This window comes from Polypterus senegalus, chromosome 8 (assembly GCF_016835505.1).
Source record: "Polypterus senegalus isolate Bchr_013 chromosome 8, ASM1683550v1, whole genome shotgun sequence".
NCBI classification, from domain to species: domain Eukaryota; kingdom Metazoa; phylum Chordata; class Cladistia; order Polypteriformes; family Polypteridae; genus Polypterus; species Polypterus senegalus.
Window position 1 is genome coordinate 40,753,006 of NC_053161.1, and position 26,855 is coordinate 40,779,860.

The 26,855-nt window shown below is 40.3% G+C and overlaps 1 protein-coding gene across 2 annotated transcripts in view; it reads right to left on the bottom strand.

The window, feature by feature from the left end:
* The window catches only part of tspan33a (tetraspanin 33a), a 62,701-nt gene that overhangs the window by 25,484 nt on the left and 10,362 nt on the right, over nt 1-26,855 (bottom strand). The window contains exons 2-4 of one of the 2 annotated variants that reach the window (XM_039761006.1): nt 8,180-8,237; nt 4,660-4,787; nt 3,636-3,674 (exon numbers count right to left, since the gene is read on the bottom strand). In XM_039761006.1, the coding sequence (XP_039616940.1) occupies nt 3,636-3,674; nt 4,660-4,787; nt 8,180-8,237 (225 nt within the window). Of the gene's footprint in view, nt 1-3,635; nt 3,711-4,659; nt 4,788-8,179; nt 8,238-26,855 lie in introns of both variants that reach the window. The other variant, XM_039761005.1, reaches the window with a different exon arrangement.

Consider the following 26,855-nt stretch of genomic DNA (forward strand, 5'->3'; position numbering starts at 1 on the left):
AATGGAAAAGGTAGGTGCCATCTCCGGGCATGGAAACCACTCGGTAAGTGACAGTTCTTTGATCAATGGTGATCACCTCGATAGACATGTTAATGGGGATAGGTTGGAATGATAAAGGAAATGGGTACCTGAACAATGTAAAGTAAGTCTAATATACCTACACAATAACTATAATCGTAATAAACGAACAATAAAACAGTGGAGAAGCTGTGGATTAAATAAAAAGGCTGTAGTTATCAGCAGGGAGACTTGAATCCCGTGGCGAAACAAGGAAGGGAATGTAGAGACCGGAGCGACGGACGGCCTTATATAGGCAGGCAGCCAACAATGTGGGAGGCGTTGGGATGGGGGACCCAACACCACCTCACATGGTGACCGAGCAGCTGGCTATGGATGTATATGTGTACGTAAGTAGGATTAAGTTAGCGTTGGGAACCCGTGTACCAAATTTCTTGAAGATGGGCCCATAAGTAACAAAGACCGTTGAAAAGTTCAATATGGCGGCCGACAGTGGCATCATATCACCGAAATAAGTACGTACATTGGTTTCGGTTAGCGCAGGGAAGCCGCCTACCAAATTTCGTGAAGATGGGGCCATAAAGAAGAAAGTTCAACATGGCGGACGTTGTCGACCGTTATGACCGTTACGCGTAGAATTTTGAAATGAAACCTGCTTATCATTTGTAAGTAAGCTGCAAGGAATAAGCATGCCAAATTTCAGCCTTCTACCTACACGGGAAGTTGGAGAATTAGTGATGAGTGAGTGAGTGAGGGCTTTGCCTTTTATTAGTATAGATCCACCATCATCAATACTTGACGTTCAAAGGAAAGTTTTGTGCAGGCAGAAGCTACCACATGCCTTGATATTTTCTAACAGTGAATTAACTTTCAAGTTTCCTCTCTTCACTTTTACAGATTAAACATTTAGGATTATTCTCTTTACTTGGTTTTACAGTTCTCCACCCTCTGAAATTCCCATATAAATTTATCATTTGTTTTACTTGGTTAGTGGCTCCTTAAGGCATTCTTTTATAGAATGGGAAACAATTTTCATATGCCTCAAGTGCCCTTGACAATGTCAGTCAACTATTTGCTAAATGGGAATTACTTGTTAACTTTCAGATTAAACATTTCAGAATGGCCACAGGGTTTTGCTGCTTTTTACCTCTCTATACGCGTTTAGTGTGGACTGTCACACTTGCCTTTTGTAACTCACCACGTTCCTCCTAATCAGTTGGAAATCATTTATTTGTTTGAAAATACCTTATTGACACATTTTCTCTTTTATATGTTTCTGAGAGAATTCTTAGTAGAGTAAATTTAATTACAGTTGAAATAATTCACTGTAGGCGGCACGGTGGTGCAGTGGTAGTGCTGCTGCCTCGCAGTAAGGAGACCCGGGTTCACTTCCCGGGTCTTCCCTGTGTGGAGTTTGCATGTTCTCCCCATGTCCGTGTGGTTTTTCCTCCGGGTGCTTCGGTTTCCTCCCACAGTCCAAAGACATGCAGGTTAGGTGCACTGGCGATTCGAAATTGTCCCTAGTGTGTGCTTGGTGTATGACTTTGTGTGTGTGTGCCCTGTGGTGGCCTGGCCCCCTGCCCAGGGTTTGTTTCCTGCCTTGCACCCTGTGTTGGCTGGGATTGGCTCCAGCAGACCCCTGTGACCTTGTAGTTAGGATATAGCGGGTTGGATAATGGATGGATAGATAATTCACTGTAACCCTATTTACCCTATCACCTTTAATTCTTCACTATTCATGTTTTAGCTCAGTATGTGATGAACAGTTCACAAGAATACCAGAACAAGTAGCACTAGAAGAACACACAAACCATTAAGTAAGTATTAAGTCCTAATCACAAGTATCACACTACTTGCAAATAAAGCATTATGTTGGAGAGGACTAGAAACCTGTGTTTGCCAAACAGAGATTTGAACCAGGATGAAAACCAGGAAACCCAAGCACTAGACCAGAGGTGTCAGGAGGAGTGCAGTGCCTGCAGATTTCATTCCAGCCACTTAATTAATAACCAGTGACTAATGCTAATGGAGAATACCATACCAACTTGATTTAACTAACTTGCATTTTAATTGCTTCATTTGTTCTTTAAGCAGGCAAGCCATTTGATGCAAAGTGAGCCAACAAATAACCACGCTAACTTATATCCCATTTTCTCCTTTGTCTTTCTCTGTCAATAAAACATTTGAAAAGAAAAAAGTGAAGGTCTAAGCAATATTGATATGCTATGAGGTCTGCAAAGAATTTAGTTGGTGACCTTGGAAAAGGAAAATCAGCTTTCACCATGAATAGTGTAGCAGAAGGAGAACACCAACACAACAGTGAATGATACAACAAGTTTCATTAACAGCTAAATTGGAGATTGATGGGGTACAAATGGTCTCCTTTTAAGGACTAATTTGAGGCCTCTGACTTAGAGGACATCTTATAGTATGTTTTGATTTTTTTTTATTGTTTGACTACCATTTAAAAAAGAAAAAAAAAATCAAGCAAGTCAGGTATAATTAAGGCAAAAGAAGTATGTTAAATTAGTAACAGTAACTAGTTAGTAATGGAGAGAATGGCTGCAATGAAAACCTGCAGCCACTGAGGTTTACAAAGGGTAGTCTTCATAAATTCCTTAAACTTCATCCAGAATAAATTCTAGCTAATTATATGTCTCTTTTGGGGTTTTGAAACTCATGGATTTTGATTCTGAAGTCAGGTTTAATGCAAACCTTTTATTAATTTGTGTTTTGCCTATTTTGTTGTTGTTTTTTTTGGGATGCTGCCACTGTGTGGATTGTGCTGTCATGATGCCAATCCTAGTTTATAGGGGCATGGCCCCTAGGGTCATAACTTCGAGTGGTCGACAGGTTAAAAGTCATCTTTTCAGCCATTTTGTATCAAAGGGATGTTATTCAGCAACTATCTTCTTTTGTAAGTTTAAAGACCTTTGTTTAGGATTTTCTGGTTCTCAAACTTTTTGCTCTTGTCCCTGACCTTTTATCTTGTTTTCATTTTGGTTTTATTGATAAATCTGGTGACTTCCAAATTTTGACTTTGGTTATTTTTTTGATTTTATGTATCTCACGGTCCTTTTAAAAAAATATACTGTCTTTGAGTCAATAAACCATGGTACTCTAGGATTTGAATTGGACAGATAAAAAGATAACTATAACTAAAAAGCTAGTTTAGGTTTACAGATAAAAAACAGGTTTTTGACATAAGGAACATAAATATATTCTATGATAATGTAATCATTGAAGTGTACAGTAACAACAAAGACATTTGGAATTTAATTGATCAAGATAAAATATATACACTTGATGTCATTAAATTGTAACCACTTTCTCCATAAATGATAAAATAAGAGTATATGGAAAGAGGAAAATATCTATAGACAAAACAATCATTAATTGCTTCTTTTTGAAACAATTTTAAATTTGTGATTAGTTTAAATGCTTTATTAAATGTAAGGCACTTATACAAGATGGAAGTTAAGTATCCAGCAGAAATTGCTTTTAAAATAATTTGCTGAAAAAACCCAGTAAAATTATACTTCTTTTGCATCATGAAAGTAGATGAATAGATTCAAAATTTCTTCTGTAAGTTAAATAATAAGTGATTAAATGCATACCTTATCAGAGAAAACAAATCCAAGCACCCCAGATGCCAGCTGAAGTAGAAAAATTATGGTCAAGCAAACAGAAAACTGGGGGAAAAAATGATTAGTTAATAGTTTCAAAAAAGATAACAGAAATATGGTTCAAATAAGTTTTATATAGGGAGTCTGCCACTAATAAGCAGAATGATTTATGCATTTATAAATAAGTTTCAAATTAAAAGGAATTTTAAAATAATACAAAATTATCCAAATGCATAGAATTACCAGTAAATATATGGATATAAACTTTAATAGGAAGTTACTCTTGTGCAGTCCCTCCACCAACAAGACAATTACAGGAAATCTAAATAAATCAAAGACAGTACCTTTAATTTGATTTGTTTTTAATATGTAAACATGGGTAAAAGTGGACACATAGTATTTGATGTGTAAAGTGGTGCACTACAAAATGCAGGATATTAGGTTAATCACTTAAAAATGATCAGCTGGATATGTATATGTGACACAGATCAAAAAAATAAGTCACTGCATACAGGCACATATTATTTTCTAATCAGTTTAATGTCTTGATTGTTATTTATTTATTTACTTTTTTTGGAAAACCTGTCTTGAATAAAAGTTTCTGATCGATAATAATAGTAATAATATCAGTTTTCCATAATATCCATTATAAGATGACACAGTGGTACAGTGCTTAGTGTTTCTTCACAGCTCCAGGAGACAAGGTTTTACTTCTGGCCTGCTCACTATGTGTTTTCACCCCATCTGTATATTTCAGGCGTTCATCTCTTAGGTTAATTTGAAAAAAGTCAAAGGTTAACGGTGTCCATTGTGATGGACCTAAATTCAAGACAAATTTGGTTGATGAAGCAGATTTTCTAGATAGGTGACAGAATGGATGTTTTACTGAAACAAACATAAAAGGAGCATTGTTCAAATGCTTATGTCTTAATCTGCATTTTTTGGTAAATAATTCTATTCTAGTATTTATTTTACTATAAAATACAGACAAAGAATACCTTCTTTAAAAACTTACCATTTGCAATAGGCAAATGTTTTCTCGTAGAGACCCAACACAACCACAGAATGTGATCATAAACATTACGATTCCAATTATCATTAACAGGACAGCAGGGTCGACAGCTAGACATGCCATAGCAGTTTCTATGAGAAGAAAATGCAAACTATTCACTTTTAAATAATGAGCACCTTTAAAAAAATACACATTTTAAAAAGTCAGGATATGATCTGTTTAGTTAAAACGTGAAAGCTCAATTATCTTTCCTTTAAGTTTACGATTGCAGTGCAACAGAAACTTTGTAATCTTCTATTTTGTATTTCTAATGGTCACCATTTATTTTCTGGAATAATTATCCACTTTTAAGGTTATGATCATGATCAATCAACTCCACTAGCAATGTATATTCATTAAAATAATTTTTTTAGTTGACCAGGAACATAGCTTGCATATTTACATTTCTACAATAAACTAGCTGTGCTACACAGCTTTGTCTGGGAAATTTCCTAAGATAATGGGCCTTGGTTTTAGTGTATTAATCGAATGTACCCTGTATCAGATGTAATATGTAATCATGAAGGGAGGTTACAAATATTTAAAGGCAAATGGTTGCCGAAACAAGGGTCTGCATGCCAGGACTGATGATGAAATTTATGTCACATGCACCCTAGCAAACCTTTGCAGTGATGCAGACAAATCAAGTATAAAGAGACCTTTAGCCTTTAAGCACACACTAATTAGGCCCCAGCACTTTGCACACACCACCTATTGCTAATACCAATTAGATAGACTACTGGGGTCTTTAGACTGGCACTCTTGCCATCGCTCATGACCTCAGGAGGAATGCCAAGAATACAACCAAGCATGACTATAGTGGAAGTAAAAATCTTAATAAGGTTTATGTGGGTAAAATTTTGGGAGGACCATTACTGAGCCTTGAGGAGCAAGATACTAGGGCTGGCACGACTGCCTGACCCAGTCTTCCCCCGGCAGTTAGGACTCTTAGTTTTCAGTCAGTAGTCCTGGTTCAACTCCTAATATGGGAAATAGGGGCATTGTACAATGTATTAAGTGCAATGAATACAGCGTACAGTGTGAATTTAGTAAAATGTATGTAAGATATAATACCACTACTGGGTTTGCAAAAATTAAATTTTAAAAGCTCAAAACATTAAGCTTTGGATTGAACTCAGAATGCCCGCTGGCTGTTGTTGGTATCGACTTTAAACACCTGAATAACTCTTAAGGCAGAGGAGTGCAAGCTGTCCACAAAATTTCATAAGAATTTGTCTATGAGTTACACAAAATGTTTATCACAGAAACACAAACATACATCTGTCCCAAAATGCTCAAGGGATTTGTTCTTAGGATATCAAAACATGCTTTTTCATGGAAAAACCCAAAGTCAATTTTTTTTCTCAATATATTTTCCATATGTGACATACAGAGAAAGTATTTATTTATATACAAACATATATACACACTAATAATCTGTAAGTGTTCTTAGATAAATGCATTATCGAAATGAACAATAACAATGATAATAAAAATAAGAATAAAATGTATATATGTACAGACATAAAAGATAGACTAATTGAAAAGACATGCTAAAAATTACATGCTGTATATTCTAGACTAGCAAAATACCCACACTTCGCAGTGGAGAAGTAGTGTTTTAAAGAAGTTATGAAAAAGAAAAGGAAACATTTTAAAAATAACATAACATGATTGTCAATGTAATTGTTTTGTCACTGTTATGAGTGTTGCTGTCATCAAGGATTTGATTATCATTATTTCTTTCAATCAGGTTCGTATTTGGAGGTTCAAGTTGCATTCCGTATTTGTCTAGTCTATCCCTGACCATCTCACCTTCGTTGTCAACCGTTGTAAAGATAACAGGTTTCGTTCATCGAAGTGATCACTACCCAAATCGGTACTCGTGAATCTAAGATGTTAACAGGCATTCCCGGTATTAAGTTGTGGATTTACCCGCGAATATTTAGCGGCAGCGTGTCTATGAACATAATTTAAACTTAAGCTTTACACCTTGCTTTCCTATTGATATGTCTACAAAGGCTTGTTCAGCATCAGAGGGTTGTTCCTTTCCTACTGCATCAATAAGCAGCTCGTCTTCCTCTTTATCTGAGACATCACACACTGCATGCACGGGTTTACCTTTCCCAGTCCTGCAAAGTCAGTTCACGTGAGCCGCTCGGAGTACATGCATCGAAGGTTCTCAGCTCTGCTTGTGCTATCTCGTGCGATCTTGCGATGTCCATGGCTTTATTTAATGTTAGCTCAGACCCGGCACTTAAAATGTTTCTCTCACACTTTTGCTGAGTTTGTGCCAAACACTATTCTATCCCTGACCATCTCATCTTCGTTTGCATAAGCACAGTCCTTCACCAGCAATTTTAACTCTGTTACAAAGTGATGAAAAGTCTCTTTTTATACCCTGCATCCTCTCATTAAACTTATATCTCGCGAATATCGTATTCGTCTTAGGCATGACAAATGCCAGTGGCAGCGTGTCTATGAACCTAATTTAAAGTTAAGCTTTACACCTTGCTTTCCTATTCATTTGCATAAGCAAAGTCCTTCACCAGCAATTTTAACTCTGTTGCAGCAATTTTAACTCCGTTACAAAGTGATCAAAAGTCTCGTTTATACCCTGCATCTTCTCATTAAACTTGTATCTTGCGAATATCGTATTTGTTGTAGGCATGACAAACGCCAGCGGCAGCCTGTCTATGAACTTAATTTAAACTTAAGGTTTACACCATGCTTTGTTTCCGCAGTAGCTGCAGTTATGAATATGCTTGTATGCGTCACTCGCGTCATATTCTTTAGCTGCCTTCTCACTTGTGTAATGAATTTTTTGTTCAGCGCTCTTTGGAGCTCTTGCTTGTTCTCTGCGTACTGCGTTCACAGTCAGTTCACGTGAGCCATTCGGAGTAATGCATTGAAGGTTCTCAGCTGTGCTTGTGCTCTCTCGTGTGATCTTGCGATGTCCACAGCTTTATTTAATGTTAGCTAAGACACGGCACTTAAAAGTTTCTCTTGCACTTTCGCTGAGTTTGTGCCAAACACAAGTCTATCCTTGACCATCTCATCGTCATTTGCATAAGCACAGTCCTTCACCCGCGAATATTTAGCGGCAGCGTGTCTATTGGATTGCTGCTGATGGTCAGCCTTATATGGGCAGGCACTCAATTACGTGGGAGGCGTGATGATGGGGGACGCAACTCCGCCTCTCACGGTGACTGAGCTGCAGGCTATGACCGTATATATGTACGTAAGTAGGTTCCAGTTATGACCGTTACGTGTAGAATTTCGAAACGAAACCTGCTTAACTTTTGTACGTAAGCGGTAAGGAATGAGCCTGCCAAATTTCAGCCTTCTACCTACACGGGAAGTTGGAGAATAAGTGATGAGTGAATGAGTCAGTCAGTAAGTCAGTCAGTGAGGGCTTAGCCTTTTATTAGTATAGAAGTTTAATTTTCTTGAATTCTCACATAGTGGGACTTCTTTCACCTACCTACATGTTTTGTTACTCTTGCATATACTCCAATAGAAATCATTATCATTGCAATCACCTAGAAAGAGAAATAAATATATTTATTATTTAAAAACACAGAAACATTTAATTTGTATGACCACATGCAAGTTAATTTGTGTTCTTCATATTTTCCAAAATGCCATCAGACAAAACCCTTTTTTCCCCAATATAAATTTCACTTAAAATTATTTTGACAATTAACAAAGATATATAAAGTAAATAAATCAGTTAATTAGCCCTTTCCCCAAAATTCAGAAGTGACGCATAACAGGGAAAGTCTGCATCCTATTAGTTAGACAGTAATAGATTGTGTTTATTTAACTTCTGTGCTTTCAATTTCAATAGTAAGAAGTACTGTTGAAGAGTACTATAGAGCAAAATCATCAGACATGGGGAAAGGATGTTAAATTGTCTTGGAAGAATTCCTTTATAAATACCAAGGTAACTTACTTATGCCAGTATGCTAACAGTTTCAGCTAACCTGCTTATGTTTTAAATTAGCTCCACTTCCATAAATCTCAGTATATTGTAACAAAGAATAAACAAGGCAAATTAGCTGTAGTCTAATAATTTGATCACATTTTGTCCATGTTTACCTGGCAACGATTCATCTTTGTTTTCAAAGGTTCTGTCATGTTTGTTATATTTGATATACTATATTAGGTTTATGCATTTCTGCCATTGTTTAGGATAGCTTGAAATGAATCAAAACAAAAAATCATGAAAGGGAAAATTAGCAGATAAATAATAAGTACTTTTACTGGAATCGGTACAGTTTATCATTTATTTTCATCTCTTAAAGTTACACAATGTAAGAGGTAATTAAGATAACATTCTCAACTCCACTTCAGAGCCATGAGGAGGGTTCAGCCTATCCCTGCACTGGGTGCATGATGGGAAACAGTGGCAATCCAATGAAGTGCACAGATTTTGTACCATGTGATAAATCTGAAAAAGGGCAGGATATACCACAAACTAACAGATAAATCATCTGCCCAAAAAGAAAACAGTAGACCATTGTGTCTTAGATTTTGGAAATACAAGCATGTCACATTCTTTGCATTGCTGTGCTTTTACTATCCTTTTGCTCATAAAGTAACTAAGACAGAGGGCCACTAATATTGCAAATTTAGGTTTTTAGGCTAAGTGAGAAACTAACTTCCTTTAGACTTTTAAGAATGGCCTTCACATGGACAGGTTATGACTGTCAATCTCAGGTCAATATGTAACATCATTAAGGTATATACCCACATATTTAAAATATGGTCTCAAAAATGGATTTCTCATACACCAAGATGTGTTCTACAAACAGGGACAGACTTGAGGAGCAGAGGCAAAGGTAAAAGTGGATCAAGAGTAAGGAACTTAACCACATGACAAGCAAGGGTCAAAAGCAGGAGATCACAAAATCCAACTGTTAAAATTCAAAACAACAAACCAAATAGTTTGTTGTCAGAGAACTGTAACATGTAAACACAAAAAAAAAACACACAAATCATGGGAAGAAATGGAATGGAATGGTTGGTATCCACAATCTTGGTCAACCATGAAGTGCATGACACTCACCTTTATATCTTTGACCCAGTCACATATAGCACACTCCTGGTTGAACTACCAAGCAACATCATAGCAATGATAAACATAGGAACATAAAATGGCAATGCCCTTAAAAAAACAAAACGGTACGGGTTTTTGAATCCTTCAAGTTGGAAAATTGGTGACTATTTACGTTGCATTAATGACAACATAGGTCGCAGGCTCCTGGGAATAGCACGTAGCAGCCGATTAGCAACATTTCCACAAAACAGTGGTACTCATTTAAAACAAAATAGAACTGCATTAATTGTTTAATATTTTTGAAAGAGGCTTAACAACTGAATCTGCACAGTGACAAATGATTCTTGAGGTTAAAGAGGATAATAGATTGGATCTTTCTTTAGCTAAAAAAAGAGAAAAATGTAAAATAAACCACAACTCATGATAATACCAAAGGATTCCACACAATATAAAAGTCCATCAACCAGTACATAATTATCATAAATAGAAAGAAAAAAAACAGCTTAACCCAACATAATAGAGTAGATGAAGATGTATTACGGGCTTAGCCAACTTACCTTGGCTAGAATGACTTTGGCTTATAAAGTTCTGAAGTTATTTATAACTTTTAAACATGCACATAATGTATGCAATATGCTCAATGGTCCCACATTGTTTATTAGGCCCAGCTTGTTTAAAAAGCATTGCTTTGCATCCCAATTCACTTTGTCCCTGTATGATCCCAGCTCCTTTATCCTTCTTTGTCCATTTACTTTTGCTTTCGTAAAGGCCTTGCTGTTTCTCTCAGTATGTCAGTACTACTAATGTTCCTCATTTAAAACAAACCAGTATAATTCTGTTAGGATGGTGTCCACGCCCTACACTGTAGTGCGGTGTGATGTATTGATCATTCTATATAGAATAGGAGGTGCCTTTTAAAAACATGTGTAACCAGTGCAGGAAGGCAATGGAAATAGGATCATATATTCAACCAAATCAGAAGAAATGCCAAATATTTTCCCAATAGGATCATATATTCAACCAAAATATTTCACATTTGTTCTGATTTGGTTGAATATTTTACAACAATTGACTATCAATGAGAATGTACCAGGAATAACCCATTTGATTATAGGAAATTACAAACTATATCTAGTTATATCTGATTTCTCAAACATGACCTTAACGATTAACTTTAAGAACAATGGGCACAAGAATAACAAATAAAAAAATGTATTTGATACTGAAGAGACTTTTTACAGATTTGTTTTCCCACTTTAACTATATTAAGCCAAAACAGCCACCTCATATCCACTCTCTGGTTTTGAATGGGATGCAGTAGGTCCCCTCTGAGAACATGGCAATACGACTAATGTAAGGATTACTCTGAGCACTTGCTTGCTGGGTGGCTGACATCTTTGGTAACAAATTCAATTTGTTCCTGCTTTAGGGTACAGTCCTTTTCTAATTTGAGGTGAACACTATTAATTCCAGTACCATAAAAATCTCTCATCTTTCTGAGTGATTGCTGGCACATACTCCTATCATTATGAAGTGCATTGAGTGATGGTTAAAGCATATATACAGCCAAGCATTTTGGAGTGCGCCAATCGATTAGCCACTGATCTAGATTGATTGATTACCAGTGATTGGTAAAAAGGCTTCTCACAAAAAAATGATATTTTTAGACCCTGGTTTTATATGCTTTATGGTAATTTAGTTGCAATGCTCCATTATGCATGGTAATACGGCAGTTGAGCCAGTGTGCATCAGCTTTTTTTTCTTTTGCAGCACACTTCCTGTAGTGTAAGCAAACAGCAGGGAGTGGAAGCTTGTTTTATCAGTTAATGAGAAGTGATTGGTATACAAGCCTTTACATTAAAGAAAGTGGAGTAATAAACTGAAAAAAAGTAATTGGAGAAGTTGTCCTTCGCAACTAGACAAACAGCAAGAAAATCTACTTTAATGAATTCAGAGCTTTATTTTGCCTTTTAAATTAAAATGGATGCCACTTGAGTTTGGACAGTGTGCTTGTTTAAAATGCAGCAGTTTACACTTTTAATTGGAAAAAGAAAAGAAAGATGAAGTTGAAATTCCTGCTTAGTAAACAATAGGCTTATTTTTAAAGCTATGTTGCTGTCTGTCATACAGCATAGGTTTTGGTAAGAAACATGTACTGTACTACATATGTAATTAAAATGGTAATTCATATTTTATAATTACACCTCAAAAATTACGAATATGTAGTTGACACAAGTCAAGGTGGGGAACATGCACTGGTACAGTGCGTTGCCGCACCCACTACACAATGAAACAGCTCGGGATCCTGGTTTGCAACCCCCCAGGCAGACACGTGGTCCAGTCCCACAATCTGGAAATGACCCTCTATCTGCCGCAGCCAGGTGTTATTTGGGCGACCCCTTGGCCTGGTCCAGCCACTCGGGTTGCCAACAATGAGGATCTTTCAACTGAAACCCCCCACCTGCGTCCTTGACCCAACACCAACAAATTTTTTCAAAGTATTGGGCATGCTAATTGATAATGTTCTTGACATAGTAAATTCGTCATTAGATACGAGGGTCTTTCCAGACTGTGTTTAGACTGCTGTAATTAAACCCCTACTTAAGATGCATAATCTCGACCCCTCGGCTCTTGAAAATTTTAGACCAATCTCTAACCTGCCTTTCTTAAATAAAATTCTGGAGAAGGCAGTTATTATGCAGTTAAATAAACATCCTATTCTTGATAAATTTCAGTCGGGTTTTAGAACAAATCATAGCACAGAAACTGCACTCGTTAAAGTAGTAAATGACTTGCGGGTAAATGCAGACAGAGGCCATTTATCTGTTCTCATCCTCTTAGATCTGAGTGCCACATTTGATACCATTGATCATAATATTCTTAGAAATATGGCAGTATCTTAAATTGGTCTGAATCCTACCTGGCAGGGAGAAAATTCTTTGTTAGTTGTGGGAATTACAACTCAAAGACACATGATATCCAATATGGTGTTCCACAAGGCTCTATCCTGGGTCCGCTGTTATTCTCAATCTACATGCTTCCGTTAGGTCAGATTATCTCAGGGCACAACGTGAGCTACCACAGCTATGTTGATGACACACAGCTGTACTTATCAATAGCACCTGATGACCCCGATTCTCTTGATTCAATAACAAAATGTCTGACTTGTATTTCTGAATGGATGAATAGTAACTTTCTCAAGTTAAATAAAGAGAAAACTGAAATCTTAGTGATTGGCAATAATGGATACAATGAGGCTATTAGAAATAAACTGGATACGTTAGGATTAAAAGTCAAGATGGAGGTAAAAAGCTTAGGGGTGATTGTTGACTGTAATCTGAATTTTAGATTGCATATTAATCGGATCACTAGGACAGCATTTTTTCACTTAAGAAACATAGCTAAAGTTAGAACTCTTATATCATTGAAAAATGCTGAGAAATTAGTTCACGCGTTTTTTTTCAGTTGACTAGATTACTGTAACACACTCCTCTCAGGACTACCCAAAAAAGACATAAATCGTTTGCAACTAGTGCAGAATGCAGCTGCTAGAATACTAACTAGGAAAAGAAAATCCGAGCAGATTTCTCCAGTTTTGATGTCACTACACTGGTTACCTGTGTCATTCAGGATTGACTTTAAAATTCTGCTTATGGTTTATAAAGCCTTAAATAATCACACCCCATCTTATATATCGGAATGTCTGACACCCTATATTCCAAATCGTAATCTCAGATCCTCAAATGAGGATCTCCTTAGAATTCCAAGAACAAAACTTGTAAGTGGTGAGGCGGCCTTCTGCTGTTATGCACCTAAAATCTGGAATAGCCTGCCAATAGGAATTCACCAGACTAATACAGTGAAGCACTTTAAAAAACTGCTGAAAACACATTACTTTAACATGGCCTTCTCATAACTTCACTGTAATTAAAATCCTGATACTCTGTATATCCAACTCATTATAATAACTATTCATGGTGGCTCTAAAATCTGTAGTAACCCCTACTCTCTCTTTTTCCGGTATCCTTTTGGTGGTGGAGCATCTATTCAAAGCACCGTGATGTTCCAACAATGATGGATGGATTAAAAGCCAGAAGTCTGTATAACCATCAACATCAAGTGACTCCGTGAGAACCCTAACTACAAAGAGGACTATTTCATTTATGTTAGGTAGAATGCCCAGAGGGGACTGGGCGGTCCCGTGGCCTGGAACCCCTGCAGATTTTTTTGGTTTTCTCCAGCCGTCTGAAGTTTTTTTTTCTGTTTTTTTCTGTCCACCCTGGCCATCGGACCTTACTCCTTTTCTATGTTAACTAATGTTGTCTTATTTTAAGATTTTATTTTGTCTTTTATTTTTCTTTTCTTCATTATGTAAAGCACTTTGAGTTACTTTTTGTATGAAAATGTGCTATATAAATAAATGTTGTTGTTCTTACAAGCCGGATCACCCTTAGGGAAATGCACCACATGGCCGTAGTGCCGTAACTGATGCTCCCTCACAATGCAGGTAATATGCCTCATTCGGGATTCCATGAGCAACCACTCATTCAACACAAAGTCAAACCAACGGTACCCAAGGATTTTCCAGAGAGACACAGTACCAAAGGAGTCCAGTCCTCATCTCAGGTCACTGGATAGCGTCCATGTCTAGCAACCATATAGCAAGACAGGAAGCACCAGGACTCTAAAGACTTCGACCTTTGTCCTTTTGCATAGATATCAGGAGGACCACACACCCCTTTCCAGCGACCTCATGACCCCCCCATGCTCTGCCAATCCGTCTACTGACTTCATAGGAAGAGTCACCAGAGACATGAATGTCACTGCCAAGGTAAGTAAACCTCTCAACAAGGTCAACACTCTCCCCGCAAACAGACACAATGCTGATGGCTGTGCCCAAGAGATCATTAAAGGCCTGGATCTTGGTTTTTATCCAAGACACTCGCAAGCCTAGGCACTCAGTCTCTCGAGCACCCTGATCAGAGCCTCCATTGACTCTGCGGAGATCACAGCATCGTCAGCAAAGTCAAGATCCGTGAATCTTTCTTCACCAACAGATGCCCCACAGCCACTGGACCCCACGACCTTGCCCAACACCCAGTCCATACAAGCACTGAACAGAGTAGGAGCAAGAACACACCCCTGACAAACCCCAGAATGAACTGGGAAAAATGTAGAGGTCCTGCCTCCACTCTGCACAGCACTCACAGTACCAGTGTACAGGCCGGCCATGATATCCAGCAATCTTGAGGGGATCCTGCGAACCCTCAGGATGTCCCACAGGGCATTTCAATCAGCTGAGTCGAACGCTATGCAAAAATCGACAAAGGCTGCAAAGAAACTCGATATTCGCGTTTGCGCTCCATGAGAACCCTCAGTGCCAGGATGCAGTCGATGGTAGACTTTTTAGACATAAAACCAGACTGTTCCGGTCACTGGTAGGTGAGCAAGTGATTACGGATCCTATTGAAGACAACCCTAGCAAGGACCTTACCCAGCACTAAGAGCAGTGTTACCCCCCCTGTAGTTGCTGCAATCCAGGCGATCACCCTTCCCTTTCCAGATAGGGACGACAAGTCCCGTTTTCCAGTCAGTTGGGATGATGCCAGTCTCCTAAATGGAAGCAAAGATTGCTTGCAATGCCAGGAGGACAGCCCTACCACCAGCCTGGAGAAGTTCACCCCAGATACCACAGATCCCTGCAGCCTTCCTACCCTCAGCTGGTTCATCACCTGTGCAATCTCAGTGAGACTGGGTGGTTTCAAAGCTAATCGGAGGATCAGCCTCAAGAACCGTAAACCCAGAGATATCCAACATCCTAGCTGGAGGATCAGCTTTGAACAACTGCTGAAAGTAGCCAGTCCAGTGGGTCACAACTGCAGTGCCATCCGTAAGGACCGTTCCATCAGCTGCCCTGACTGCAACTCTCCGAGGAACAGATTCAGATGTGCGTAATGCTTCGATTCCTCTGTAAGCAGGACGTGGGTTGCTAGACCACAGATGGTGTGTCACTTGCTCATAGATTCCTCTAACAAACATCTCTTTATTTGCCCTCAGAGCCCTCGCAGCCGTCCTTCTCAGTTTCTGGTAAAGACCAGAGTTGCCATTGAGCCGATATCCAGGGTGTCCTGCAAGATGAAACACCTCCTTCTGGGAATACTGGAAACACCAACACAGCCATTAGCAACCTTCAGGGTTTTGTCACGGAAGGTCTCCCACATCACATTAGGATCGGCAGCTGTACCCAAATCTGAAAGTTCCTCCCACAAACTGCGTGCAAACTCATTAAAAGCAGTCTGGTCTTGGAGTCTGCCAAAATCCAGGCTCATTTTCCTAATAGGTGGTAACCTGCTGGATCCTAAGAGTAGTAACAAGAAGTCTGTGGTCAAAATTCACAAACTGAGCACTTCTGTAGACCCTGCAATTTTGCAAGAGCCTCCAGTGTCTGCCCACAAGAATGTGATTGATCTCCTTCACTGCACCACCAGTACTGGAGTACCTAGTCCAACGATGTGGGTCAAGGCGCTGGAACCAGGATCCAGACCTTTTGCAAAGTCAAGGAACATGGAGCCACTTTCACCACGGTCACCAGACCCATGGGGACCGAGACAATCCTCATAGCCAGCCCTGTCGGTGTCAGTGGCTGCATAGAAGTCACCCATGACCAGAGGAGTGTCACCGCGTGGGCACCCATCAACCCCACCAAGCAAAGCTGCGAATAAAATGTCTCCCTCGCCAAGATATCACTCACCACGATCAGAGCCTACACTGAGACAACAGACAATGCACCCAGGGAGTGCCATAATTTGAGTCTCATAATATGCTTGTTGAAAGGAGTGACATTGGACATCATCGGAAGAAGCCAATCCGCTACAGCAACAGCTACACCCTGAGTAAAACAGCCATCAGAGCAACCAGACCAATAAGAGGTGTATCCACCTATAGAGATCTGGCCAGTCCCCAGTCTGCGCACCTCAGAGAATGCCGCCATTGAAACCTGGAGTTTACACAGCTCCTCCGACAGCAGAGGAAGATGATCATCTTGCCGGAGAGACAAGATGTTCCATGCGCTCACCCGTATGGGCCGCCTCAAATATGGACCCGAGTGCTGCCGTGCATCAGGCAACGCCTCAGCACCACAACAGTTCTGATCCCCAACAGACATGACCCTATTGGCTCTCCAACGGTTTCGACTCTTCTGGGGATGGGGCTCCCGAGGGCTTTCCCCCATCCCCTTCATGAGGCGAGCAGCCATCCTATGGGTGGCTGCAGCAGAGCTACTCCCATGGAGAGTAAAAAGGAGTCCTTTCTGTAGTCTCGGAGCTGTGTGAGGGTTTTTTTACGGAGACTGGAGTGCCAATCCTGCCACCAACCCCCATGATTTCCCTGCAAGTTGGAGGACTGCTTTCAGGGCCAGGTGCAGTTTAACATCATACCCAGGACAAAGCTGATACACTGAAGGAAAAAAAAAAAAAAACCTGTATAAATATAGTAAATGTATATTTAACAGCAAAAAGCTGTAGTGCAAATGATGATTTAAAATGATTAAAACATACAAGTGTATGTACTGTATATTTACATTTTAAGCAGTTTTTAATTGCCAGTATCAATTGAGTTTGTGAAAATATATTTTTTTTGTTGTTTTTATATTTATTTTGTTTTTAATTAAGTCTTGTTTCAGATGGGTACATTACAGAAAACTATAAATAATATGACAGCTTGTGAGATGCATTTTATTTTCTTTCATGCCATAAATATTATGGATAAATATTTTTGTACATATTTTATTAGTTAAAGTATGTATCCATCCATCCATTATCCAACCCGTTATATTCTAACTACAGGGTCACGGGGGTCTGCTGGAGCCAATCCCAGCCAACACAGGGTGCAAGGCAGGAAACAAACCCCGGGCAGGGCGCCAGCCCACCACAGGGCACACACACACACACACGAAGCACACACTAGGGACAATTTAGGATCGCCAATGCACCTAACATGCATGTCTTTGAACTGTGGGAGGAAACTGGAGCACCCAGAAGAAAAACTACGCAGACACAAGGAGAATATGCAAACTCCATGCAGGGAGGACCCGGGAAGCGAACCCAGGTCTCCTAACTGCAAGGCAGCAGCGCTACCCACCGCGCTAAAGTATGTATTTTAAGGAAATTTTATTTATTTTAGTATTTTCATTTTGGTAATAAAAATGAACAGTTAAAACCTGTGGTCTATAGTTTAATTAAAAAAATGCACTTTAATATAGGTCACAAAACTTTTATTTGTCTGGTTATGCAGGAGAATAGTGTAAAAAAGTTTTTTTTTTAAAAGGTATAAAGAAAAAAAGCCATCAGTATTGGAATTAGCTGATCAAATAACATGAAATTGGTGATCACTATCAGCCTTAAAAAACCTGTTTGGTGCATCCCTACCCAGCTTAACCAACATGCTAGTCTCATAACGGAAATTATACAGAACACAACATGGTGGGGTAGTGGTTGACAATGCTCCCCCAGAACTCCAGGAGGTTGGGTGTGAATTCCATTCTGGTTGGTGTCCATGTCGGGTTTATATGTTCTCCCCAATCTGTACAACAGAAACATCTACAGGTTTAGCTACAAACAGTCCGAGCATGACTGCCTGTGGGTATGTGAGTAAATGAATGAATTAGCCCTGTGATGGACTGAGGCCTCTTCCAGGCTATTTCTTACTTTGCACCAGGTGCTAGTAGGATATGATCCATCTACCCTCAGTTCTACATTTGTTTAAACTGGTCACAAAAAAGATTGTCAAATGATAAGTTCTCACTTACTGCTCGTGAGATGCTCTCTATTTAACTAAAGTCCTACATTGGAATAAGTGCATCAGAAAATGGATTGACAAATAGTGTGAGTTCTTAGTTTAACAGACCAAATAATTATACTCTAGCACTGTGTGCTGCCACCTGATGGGCTGGAGGTACTAAATTAACAGCCAACTAGGTCTCCAAAACTTAAATGTGACAAATTCTTACAGCTCCTGCCTTGATATGTTGATGGCATTCTGTCTTCCTGCCAACATTCGGTGGCCTCTCTCTCTCTCGCTCCACTGCTCTAGCTCTCCAAAGAGCAGCAGGCATCTCTGGTGCCCAGTGGGTTGCATGTGCTCTAGTGTCACGCTTCTTTCTCTCAATTTCTGTTATTTAGAGTCTAGCCCCTGTAATAGTGTCATGCCAAAGTGTTGTTTGTTTTATGAACATTAAATTTGTTGCTGCATTGTTTATCACACATGAGTTAAGAATAAAAAAATTGTTAACAAGACCAAAAAACTGCTGTCATTTCTTCATATGCCTAACTGACTAAGAAACTAAAGTATACTCAAAATACCAAGTCAAGAAAAAGCACTATTAACAGTTTCATTGTACTGGAATTGTTTTTACAAACAATTTCTGTTAATTTTAAATTACTCAGAACTGAAAAGTGGAACCAAACTATTAGCAGATTATTTCTGTCTGAAGACAACTAACATTACCATTAATTATTAACTGAAACCTTACAAAAGAATGATTTACAAGTAATGAGAAATGCAATAAAATGTTCTTGTGGTCCTATTTGTTTCACTTTCAAGCTGTACATTTTCAGCTAAGAAGTGACCTGTATTGAAAGAAAGAAAGAAAGAAAGAAAGAAAGAAAGAAAAAGTGGGATACCTTTAGACAGAAGACAAAAAAGACCCTTTTGAGCTGCTGTTCACACAGTCTAGTGTTACCTAATTACCATAATTTCTGAATGCATGGGCCTTAATGCTGCTAAGCAACAGTGGATTTAAAAGGCTCTCTGAATGGCAGTCAGCAAGAGAAGTATATGAAACTACAAAAAAGTGAAACTCATCAAGCCTCCACTGAAACCAACTGAAGTAAAATGTTAATGGCGTCTATCTATACAAACTCCCCTCCTTTACAGTTCAAGAAGTGATTCAATGTAGTGAAACACAAACCTTGAAAGCACACAGTAATGTGTTAAAGGTTAAACAGTGAACTGGTATTTTGATTTAAATCATACATTTTAATATGAAATTCATTTCCATCAAATCATACTTGGTAAACATAGTTCTGCTGAAAGTTATCAGTAAGTAAATCCGGTCATTCGGTGAACATCATTTCTCTGAATTTTAGCAAACCTTTTAAAAAGCATAATAGGTCCAAAGCGCATAACTCTAAAAAACTTCTAAGAATTACAACCCACGATGACCTGTAACTTTGGCAATAATGATTAATATTTAATCTGTAGAGGACAGGCCTATAAAATTAACTATTAGCTAAAAAAGAACAAAAGAATAAAGTTATAAAATAACATATTATATAATAATAAATAAAATATAGTAATTCCATTCAAAAAGTGAAACTTTTATATTAGATTCATTCATTACACACAGACTGATGTATTTCAAATGTTTATTTCTTTTAAATTTTGATGATTATAACTGACAACTAATGAAAGTCCCAAATTCAGTATCTCAGAAAATTAGAATATCAATTAAGACCAATGCAAAAAAAGGATTTTTAGAAATGTTGGCCAACTGAAAGGTATGAACATGAGAAGTATGACCATGTACAGCACTCAATATTTAGTTGGGGCTCCTTTGGCCTGGATTACTGCAGCAATGCGGCGTGGCATGGAGTCGATCAGTCTGTGGCACTGCTCAGGTGTTATGAGAGCCCATGTTGCTCTGATAGTGGCCTTCAGCTCTTCTGAATTGTTGGGTCTGGTGTATTGCATCTTCCTCTTCACAATACCCCATAGATTTTCTATGGGGTTAAGGTCAGGCGAGTTTGCTGGCCAATCAAGAACAGGGATACCATGGTCCTTAAACCAGGTACTGGTAGTTTTGGCAATTTGTGCAGGTGCCAGGTCCTGTTGGAAAATGAAATCTGCATCTCCATAAAGTTCGTCAGCAGCAGGAAGCATGAAGTGCTCTAAAACTTCCTGGTAGACGGCTGCGTTGACCTTGGACCTCAGAAAACACAATGGACCAACACCAGCAGATGACATGGCACCCCAAACCATCACTGACTGTGGAAACTTTACACTGGACCTCAAGCAATGTGGATTCTGTGCCTCTCCTCTCTTCCTCCAGACTCTGGGACCTTGATTTCCAAAGGAAATGCAAAATTTACTTTCATCAGAGAACATAACTTTGGACCACACAGCATCAGTCCATGTCGAGACGCTTCTGACGCTGTCTCTTGTTCAAGAGTGGCTTGACACAAGGAATGCGACAGCTAAAACCCATGTCTTGCATTCGTCTGTGCGTGGTGGTTCTTGAAGCACTGACTCCAGCTGCAGTCCACTCTTTGTGAATCTCCCCCACAGTTTTGAATGGGTTTTGTTTCACAATCCTCTCCAGGTTGCAGTTATCCCTATTGCTTGTACAATTTTTTCTACCACATCTTGTCCTTCCCTTCGCCTCTCTATTAATGTGCTTGGACACAGAGCTCTGTGAACAGCCAGCCTCTTTAGCAATGACCTTTTGTGTCTTGCCCTCCTTGTGCAAGGTGTCAATGGTCGTCTTTTGGACAACTGTCAAGTCAGCAGTCTTTTCCATGATTGTGTAGCCTACAGAACTAGACTGAGAGACCATTTAAAGGCTTCTGCAGGTGTTTTGAGTGAATTAGCTGATTAGAGTGTGGCACCAGGTGTCTTCAATATTGAACCTTTTCACAATATTCTAATTTTTTTCTAATTTTCCGAGATACTGAATTTGGGACTTTCATTAGTTGTCAGTTATAATCATCAAAATTAAAAGAAATAAACATTTGAAATACATCAGTCTGTGTGTAATGAATGAATCTAATATACAAGTTTCACTTTTTGAATGGAATTACTGAAATAAATCAACTTTGTCATGATATTCTAATTTTATGACCGGCACCTGTATGTGTATACTGTATATACGAGGTGTGGCAGAAAAGTAATGAGACTGATTTTTTATTTACCAAAGTTTTTATTTTTTTCAAACATCAATGTTATCCCCTTCAAAGTAGTTCCCTTGGGCAGCTACACACCGATAGAGACGTTGTTCCCACTATTGGTAGCAGCGCTGGAAGTCTTCAACCGGTATGGTCTTCATGGTCCGTTACACTTTTTTGGATGTTTTCCAAAGTCCTGAAATGACGTCCTTTGAGGACATTTTTCAGTTTAGAAAAAGGGAAAAAGTCACACGGACTGAGGTCAGGTGAATAAGGGGGCTGGGGAACCACAGGAATGCGTTTTTTTTTATTGTCCTTCTGCTCAATTGTGAGGTTTTTCGGCACCATTTTGGCACAGACCTTTCGCATGTGCAAATGTTCAGTCAAAATTTGATGAACGGTAAATCTGTTCAAATTTAATTGTTCACTCAACATTCTTAATGTTAAACGACGGTCTGATCTCACAAGAGTGTTCACACGTTCGATGTTTTCATTGGTTTTCGAAGTTGAAGGCCTCCCTGAAAAACTTGAGCTTGGGATAAAGAATGTTCCCCATAGGCCTGTTTTAACTTTTCAAACGTCACACTTGCCGATTGTCCAAGCTTAACACAAAATTTAATGGCACAATGTTGCTCCAAATTCCGCTGTTCCATTTTGCGTGACGCACAACCAAAAACACAACTTTGCTAATAGCAGTCACAAAAATCACGTAGTTAAGGGAAGGAGTTGAAACTCGCACTGAGCTATGGGAGGGTACTGATACACGTGCTCTATCAAGGACAACAGCGCAGCGTTTCCAGATCGCTTGCAGTGTTGCCAGTCTCATTACTTTCCTGCCACACCTCGTATATATATATATATTGTCAGGGATGCCAGGGGCAACAACCCGGCCGGGACGCCGTGAGGGACAGGAAGAGGGTCAGAGCCCACCCTGGATCACGTGGGGGCCGCCTTCCTGGTTGCTCTGGGGGCCACGGGTACAGGGCATGGAAGCTCCACCCTGTAGGGGCCCGTGGTCACCGCCAGGAGGCGCCCCAATGCCTTGGGGACCTGTTTCCCCAGGACTTCCGCCACACCAGGAAGTGCTGGGGGGAAGATTTAGGACGCCACCCGGAGAGCTGCCGGGAGGACAGCCGGCACTTCCGCCACGCTGGGGCGTGGCCAGAGGAGGAATGCAGGGAACACCTGGGGCTCATCCGAGGACTGTTTAAAAGGGGCCGTCTCCATTCATTCAGCGCTAGAGTCGGGTGGAAGGAGGACAAGGCAGAAGAGGTGTGGAGGAAGAAGGCATTTGTGGCCAGGACTGAGTGTGATATTGGGGTTTGTGCACTTTGGACTGGGTCTGTGTGACCATATCAATTGTAAATAATTGTGTAAATAAACGTGTGGTGCCGAATTACAACATGTCCATCTGTCTGTGTCCGGGTTGTTTCCACCACAATATATATATATATATATATATATATATATATATAGCATATCTGAAATGCTTGTATACAAATTAACATATAGAAGCATGTAGTGTATGATGTGTAATTTCAGTCTCTTCAATTAATGCGATTGTTTTATTTGTCTTTTTATTATACTTCTGTTTTAGCCAGTGTTTCTGTCCCAAATAAGAGGACACTAGCATATTTTATTTTCTTGTAGTGGCATTAGAAATCAGGCTAGAAGGATTTGAATCTGTCGGGAAAATTTAATCAAATATCATCAACAGGGACAAGAATATTCTAATAGATTAACATACATACATGGATAAATAAGTGGCACAGTATATCCTGGCAGAGTTGGCAGTTAGTCTAACCTGCAAAACTTCTGGGATGTTGGAGAAAAATCTCATGCAGTCACGGGAAACACTTGAGAAAGCCAAAGACAACGACTGATTGAAAGGTTCTAGCATAGGATCTGTGAGTCAGCAGCCCCAACTACTGAACCATCATGCCATAATCCACAGATTTAATTCCTGTAGTGTTTGGGTCTGCTTCACAGCTAAACAGGTCACAACACAAGGAGTTGCATTGCATTGGTAAAGTGTATTATCACCCCTGAGAGCGATGGAGAATGGAGACAGTTTTTATGTCTTTTAATTACCGGTAGTCACCTAAATTTACATTTGCCATTTCTAATATGGTATGGAACTAGCTCCGGACGCAGACATCGTTTAAGCACCACCACACATTTATTTTACAGTCACTATTTACAAATGTGCACCACAAACCCCAAACTCCCCCAAAGTCCAGGCCAACACCATACTGCCTCTTTCTCATCAGGCCGCCTCCTTGCCTCTCCTCTCAAGCGCTGTCCTTCACCTCTTCCGACTCCAGCCAATGGGCGAAGGGAGGCAGCCCCTTTTATAGTCACCCGGATGTGCTCCAGGTGCCTCCTGACAATCTTCCGCCATCACTCCCCAGTGTGGCGGAAGTGCTGGCCGTGAAACCGGAAGCACTCCGGGTGTCCCAAATTCTCTTCCCCCAAGCACTTCTGGCAGAAGTGCTGAGGTCCAGGGCGCCCCCTGGCGGTGACCACGGGCCCCCACAGGAATGAGATTCAAAGCTCTGTACCCGTGGGCCCCAAAGGTACCAGGGCGGTCGCCCCCATGTGGTCTAGGGAAGACTTAAGCCCTCCTCCTGGGCGTCCCGGCTGGGCAGTAGCCCCAGCCACTCGCCACAGTGCTCCATCGCCAGCAAAGTCCGGTCGGGCGAAGCGGCCCATCCCGCGAGGGCAGGTTCCCAACGAAGTGGGCCTCATTGCGCATCCAGGGTCTGGTCCTGCAATCAAAACAGAGACGGGGCAGAAACGCCGATCTGCCCACTGTCGCAGCATCATCACTGACGTGACTGCCTTCGCCTCCAGCTCCTTCAATCCTCTTCGGAGGACGCGTATCACCTGTAGAAGTGACTCTGCGGGCTGAAGGCACTCCTCCAGCTCACTCAGAGCCATTGGCAAGGACAGAAAGCCAGCCAACAGTGAGCCTACCAGTTTGTCAGCAACACACGGTGGCTGCTTCCTGTGGGCCCTTTCCTTCGGCCCAATCGGGTCTTTCCCCGGCCCGAGATGGAAATTCCTTGGTCCCACCTCCATCCAATCATCGGCGGGCCCACAAGACACACCGTCCAATCCCGTGCCTGTCTCAGGGAGGGACTTCCAGTCTGCGGCCATCTTGCTACCAGCTGCCGCTGCTTCAACGAAGCCCCGTGGATCAACATGCGCCTGGCACCGATGCCTTTCCGGGCATCCCCTGCCTGCAACACACAAAATGCTGCAGTTGTCGGTGAGCAGGGAACTTACCTCCTGGGTCCCATCTGTCCGAGTATTTGTCCTCGGTGTGGCTTCGCTAGGCGACATGTCGTTCCGGGTGCCTTCTGGAGCAGCGCGCTCGCAGGAGTCCACTGTACTCCAGCTATGTCCTTTGTCTTCTTCCCGCACCAGGGGAAAATGGCCCTTCAGTGAACCGATGGCGGTCTGTGGGACGAGTGTCTCTCGCGGGGTTGTGTGCACGCTGCTCCCATGGCACGTGGGTGGTCTCCCCTGCTGCGCCGGGCCATCCATAATGATATTTTTTCTGCCAGGTCCCCGGCTTGGAACAGGCGGAGCATCCTGCCGACTACACCAGTGTGGTATTAGCGCTTTACTGGTGCCAACCCGACACAGACTGACACCAGAGGCACGTATAAAATAAACAAAAACTTTTATTTTCTTTACCAGTGGGGCATGTCTTCCCCATGAACCCCACTGGCACAACACAGTCCCAACACAAATAAAGCGGCCAAATCACCATACTCTTCTCCTCCACTCCTCTCAGGGCAGCTTCGTCTATCTCCTCCCAATTCTGGTACCCTGAGTAGTGGCTGCAGGCTCCTCTTATAGCCCACCCGGAAGTGCTGCAGGTGCTCGTTGACCTACTTCTGGCTGCACTTCCGGTTGTGGCTGCAGTCCCACCCAGAGGCTCGTTAAGCCGTGCAGCTCTATGCAGCTCCCCCTGACACAGGCCACAGAGCCCAACCATGATTAGCTGTGGTGTTCCGTGAAAGTGGCCCCGACGCAACCCAGTGGGGCTGCCACCAAGTGTTCTGGGGGACATAGCGTGAATCCCATGGCTACTCCCCCGGATCCAGTGTTGAAGGGGCGTCCTGGCTGGGCATGGGCCCCGGCCGTCCGCCACCAATGGTAAAAACAAACTCTTTGTTTATTATTTACTTTATGCAAAAAGGGCAACAGTGATAAACAATGCATAAATTTCAAAACAGTTATGGGCTGTTATATCACAGCTCACAAAGTCTTTTCTCATACATGCTTATTATTTTTACTTTCTCGTACACATAGTATATGGGAAATTATAGGAATTGTGAAAAAATTCGACCTTGAGATTTTGATGAATCTTGATGTTTTGGATGTTCCAGAGTCCAAAAATACCATTTTTAAAATTATATCTGTCTGTGTGTAAACACAATAACTTGAAAACGCTTTAACCTAGGTCAATGAGATTTTGTACACCTGCTTTATATTAAAGATAAGGACTCCTATCAACTTTTGGGCACTTTAACTGAATACTTTTGTGAATTTTCAAGTAAACTATGGTTATAAATACAGATAGATGATTCAAATTTTGTATAGATATTTATAATGATAAAAAGCGAACAGATATGAAATTTGAGAAAAATTACACAACTGTATTCAATATAATGCATATTTTTTCAATAACTATTATTAATTTTATTTCAATTTATATATCATCAGTTTAACGATAATGTGTAAACTTTGAACATGCCATGTAAATATAAAGATGTTATGGGAACAATAAGCTGCTATGTCCCTGTTGTGTTTCTGGTAATACATTTAATTTTATGATTTTTTTTATTTCCTCCATCATTATCATAATTAAATATAACTAAATTCATTTTTACCTATAGCAAATTATTGCAAAAAATATATAATACTAACACTTTTTCTATTTTTTAGGTGACTATAACTACGTAATCTAGGTAATGCATATGTAATCATGAAAATTTTCACTGTTTTGGAGCTCCCTAAGTGTGAAAATATCATTTTAATATAAAGTTTGATTATAAATAGAGATAAATGATTGTGTATCAATTATATAGATTAGTTATGATGAGAAACAAAGACATATGATATATGAGAAATATTGCACAACTGGA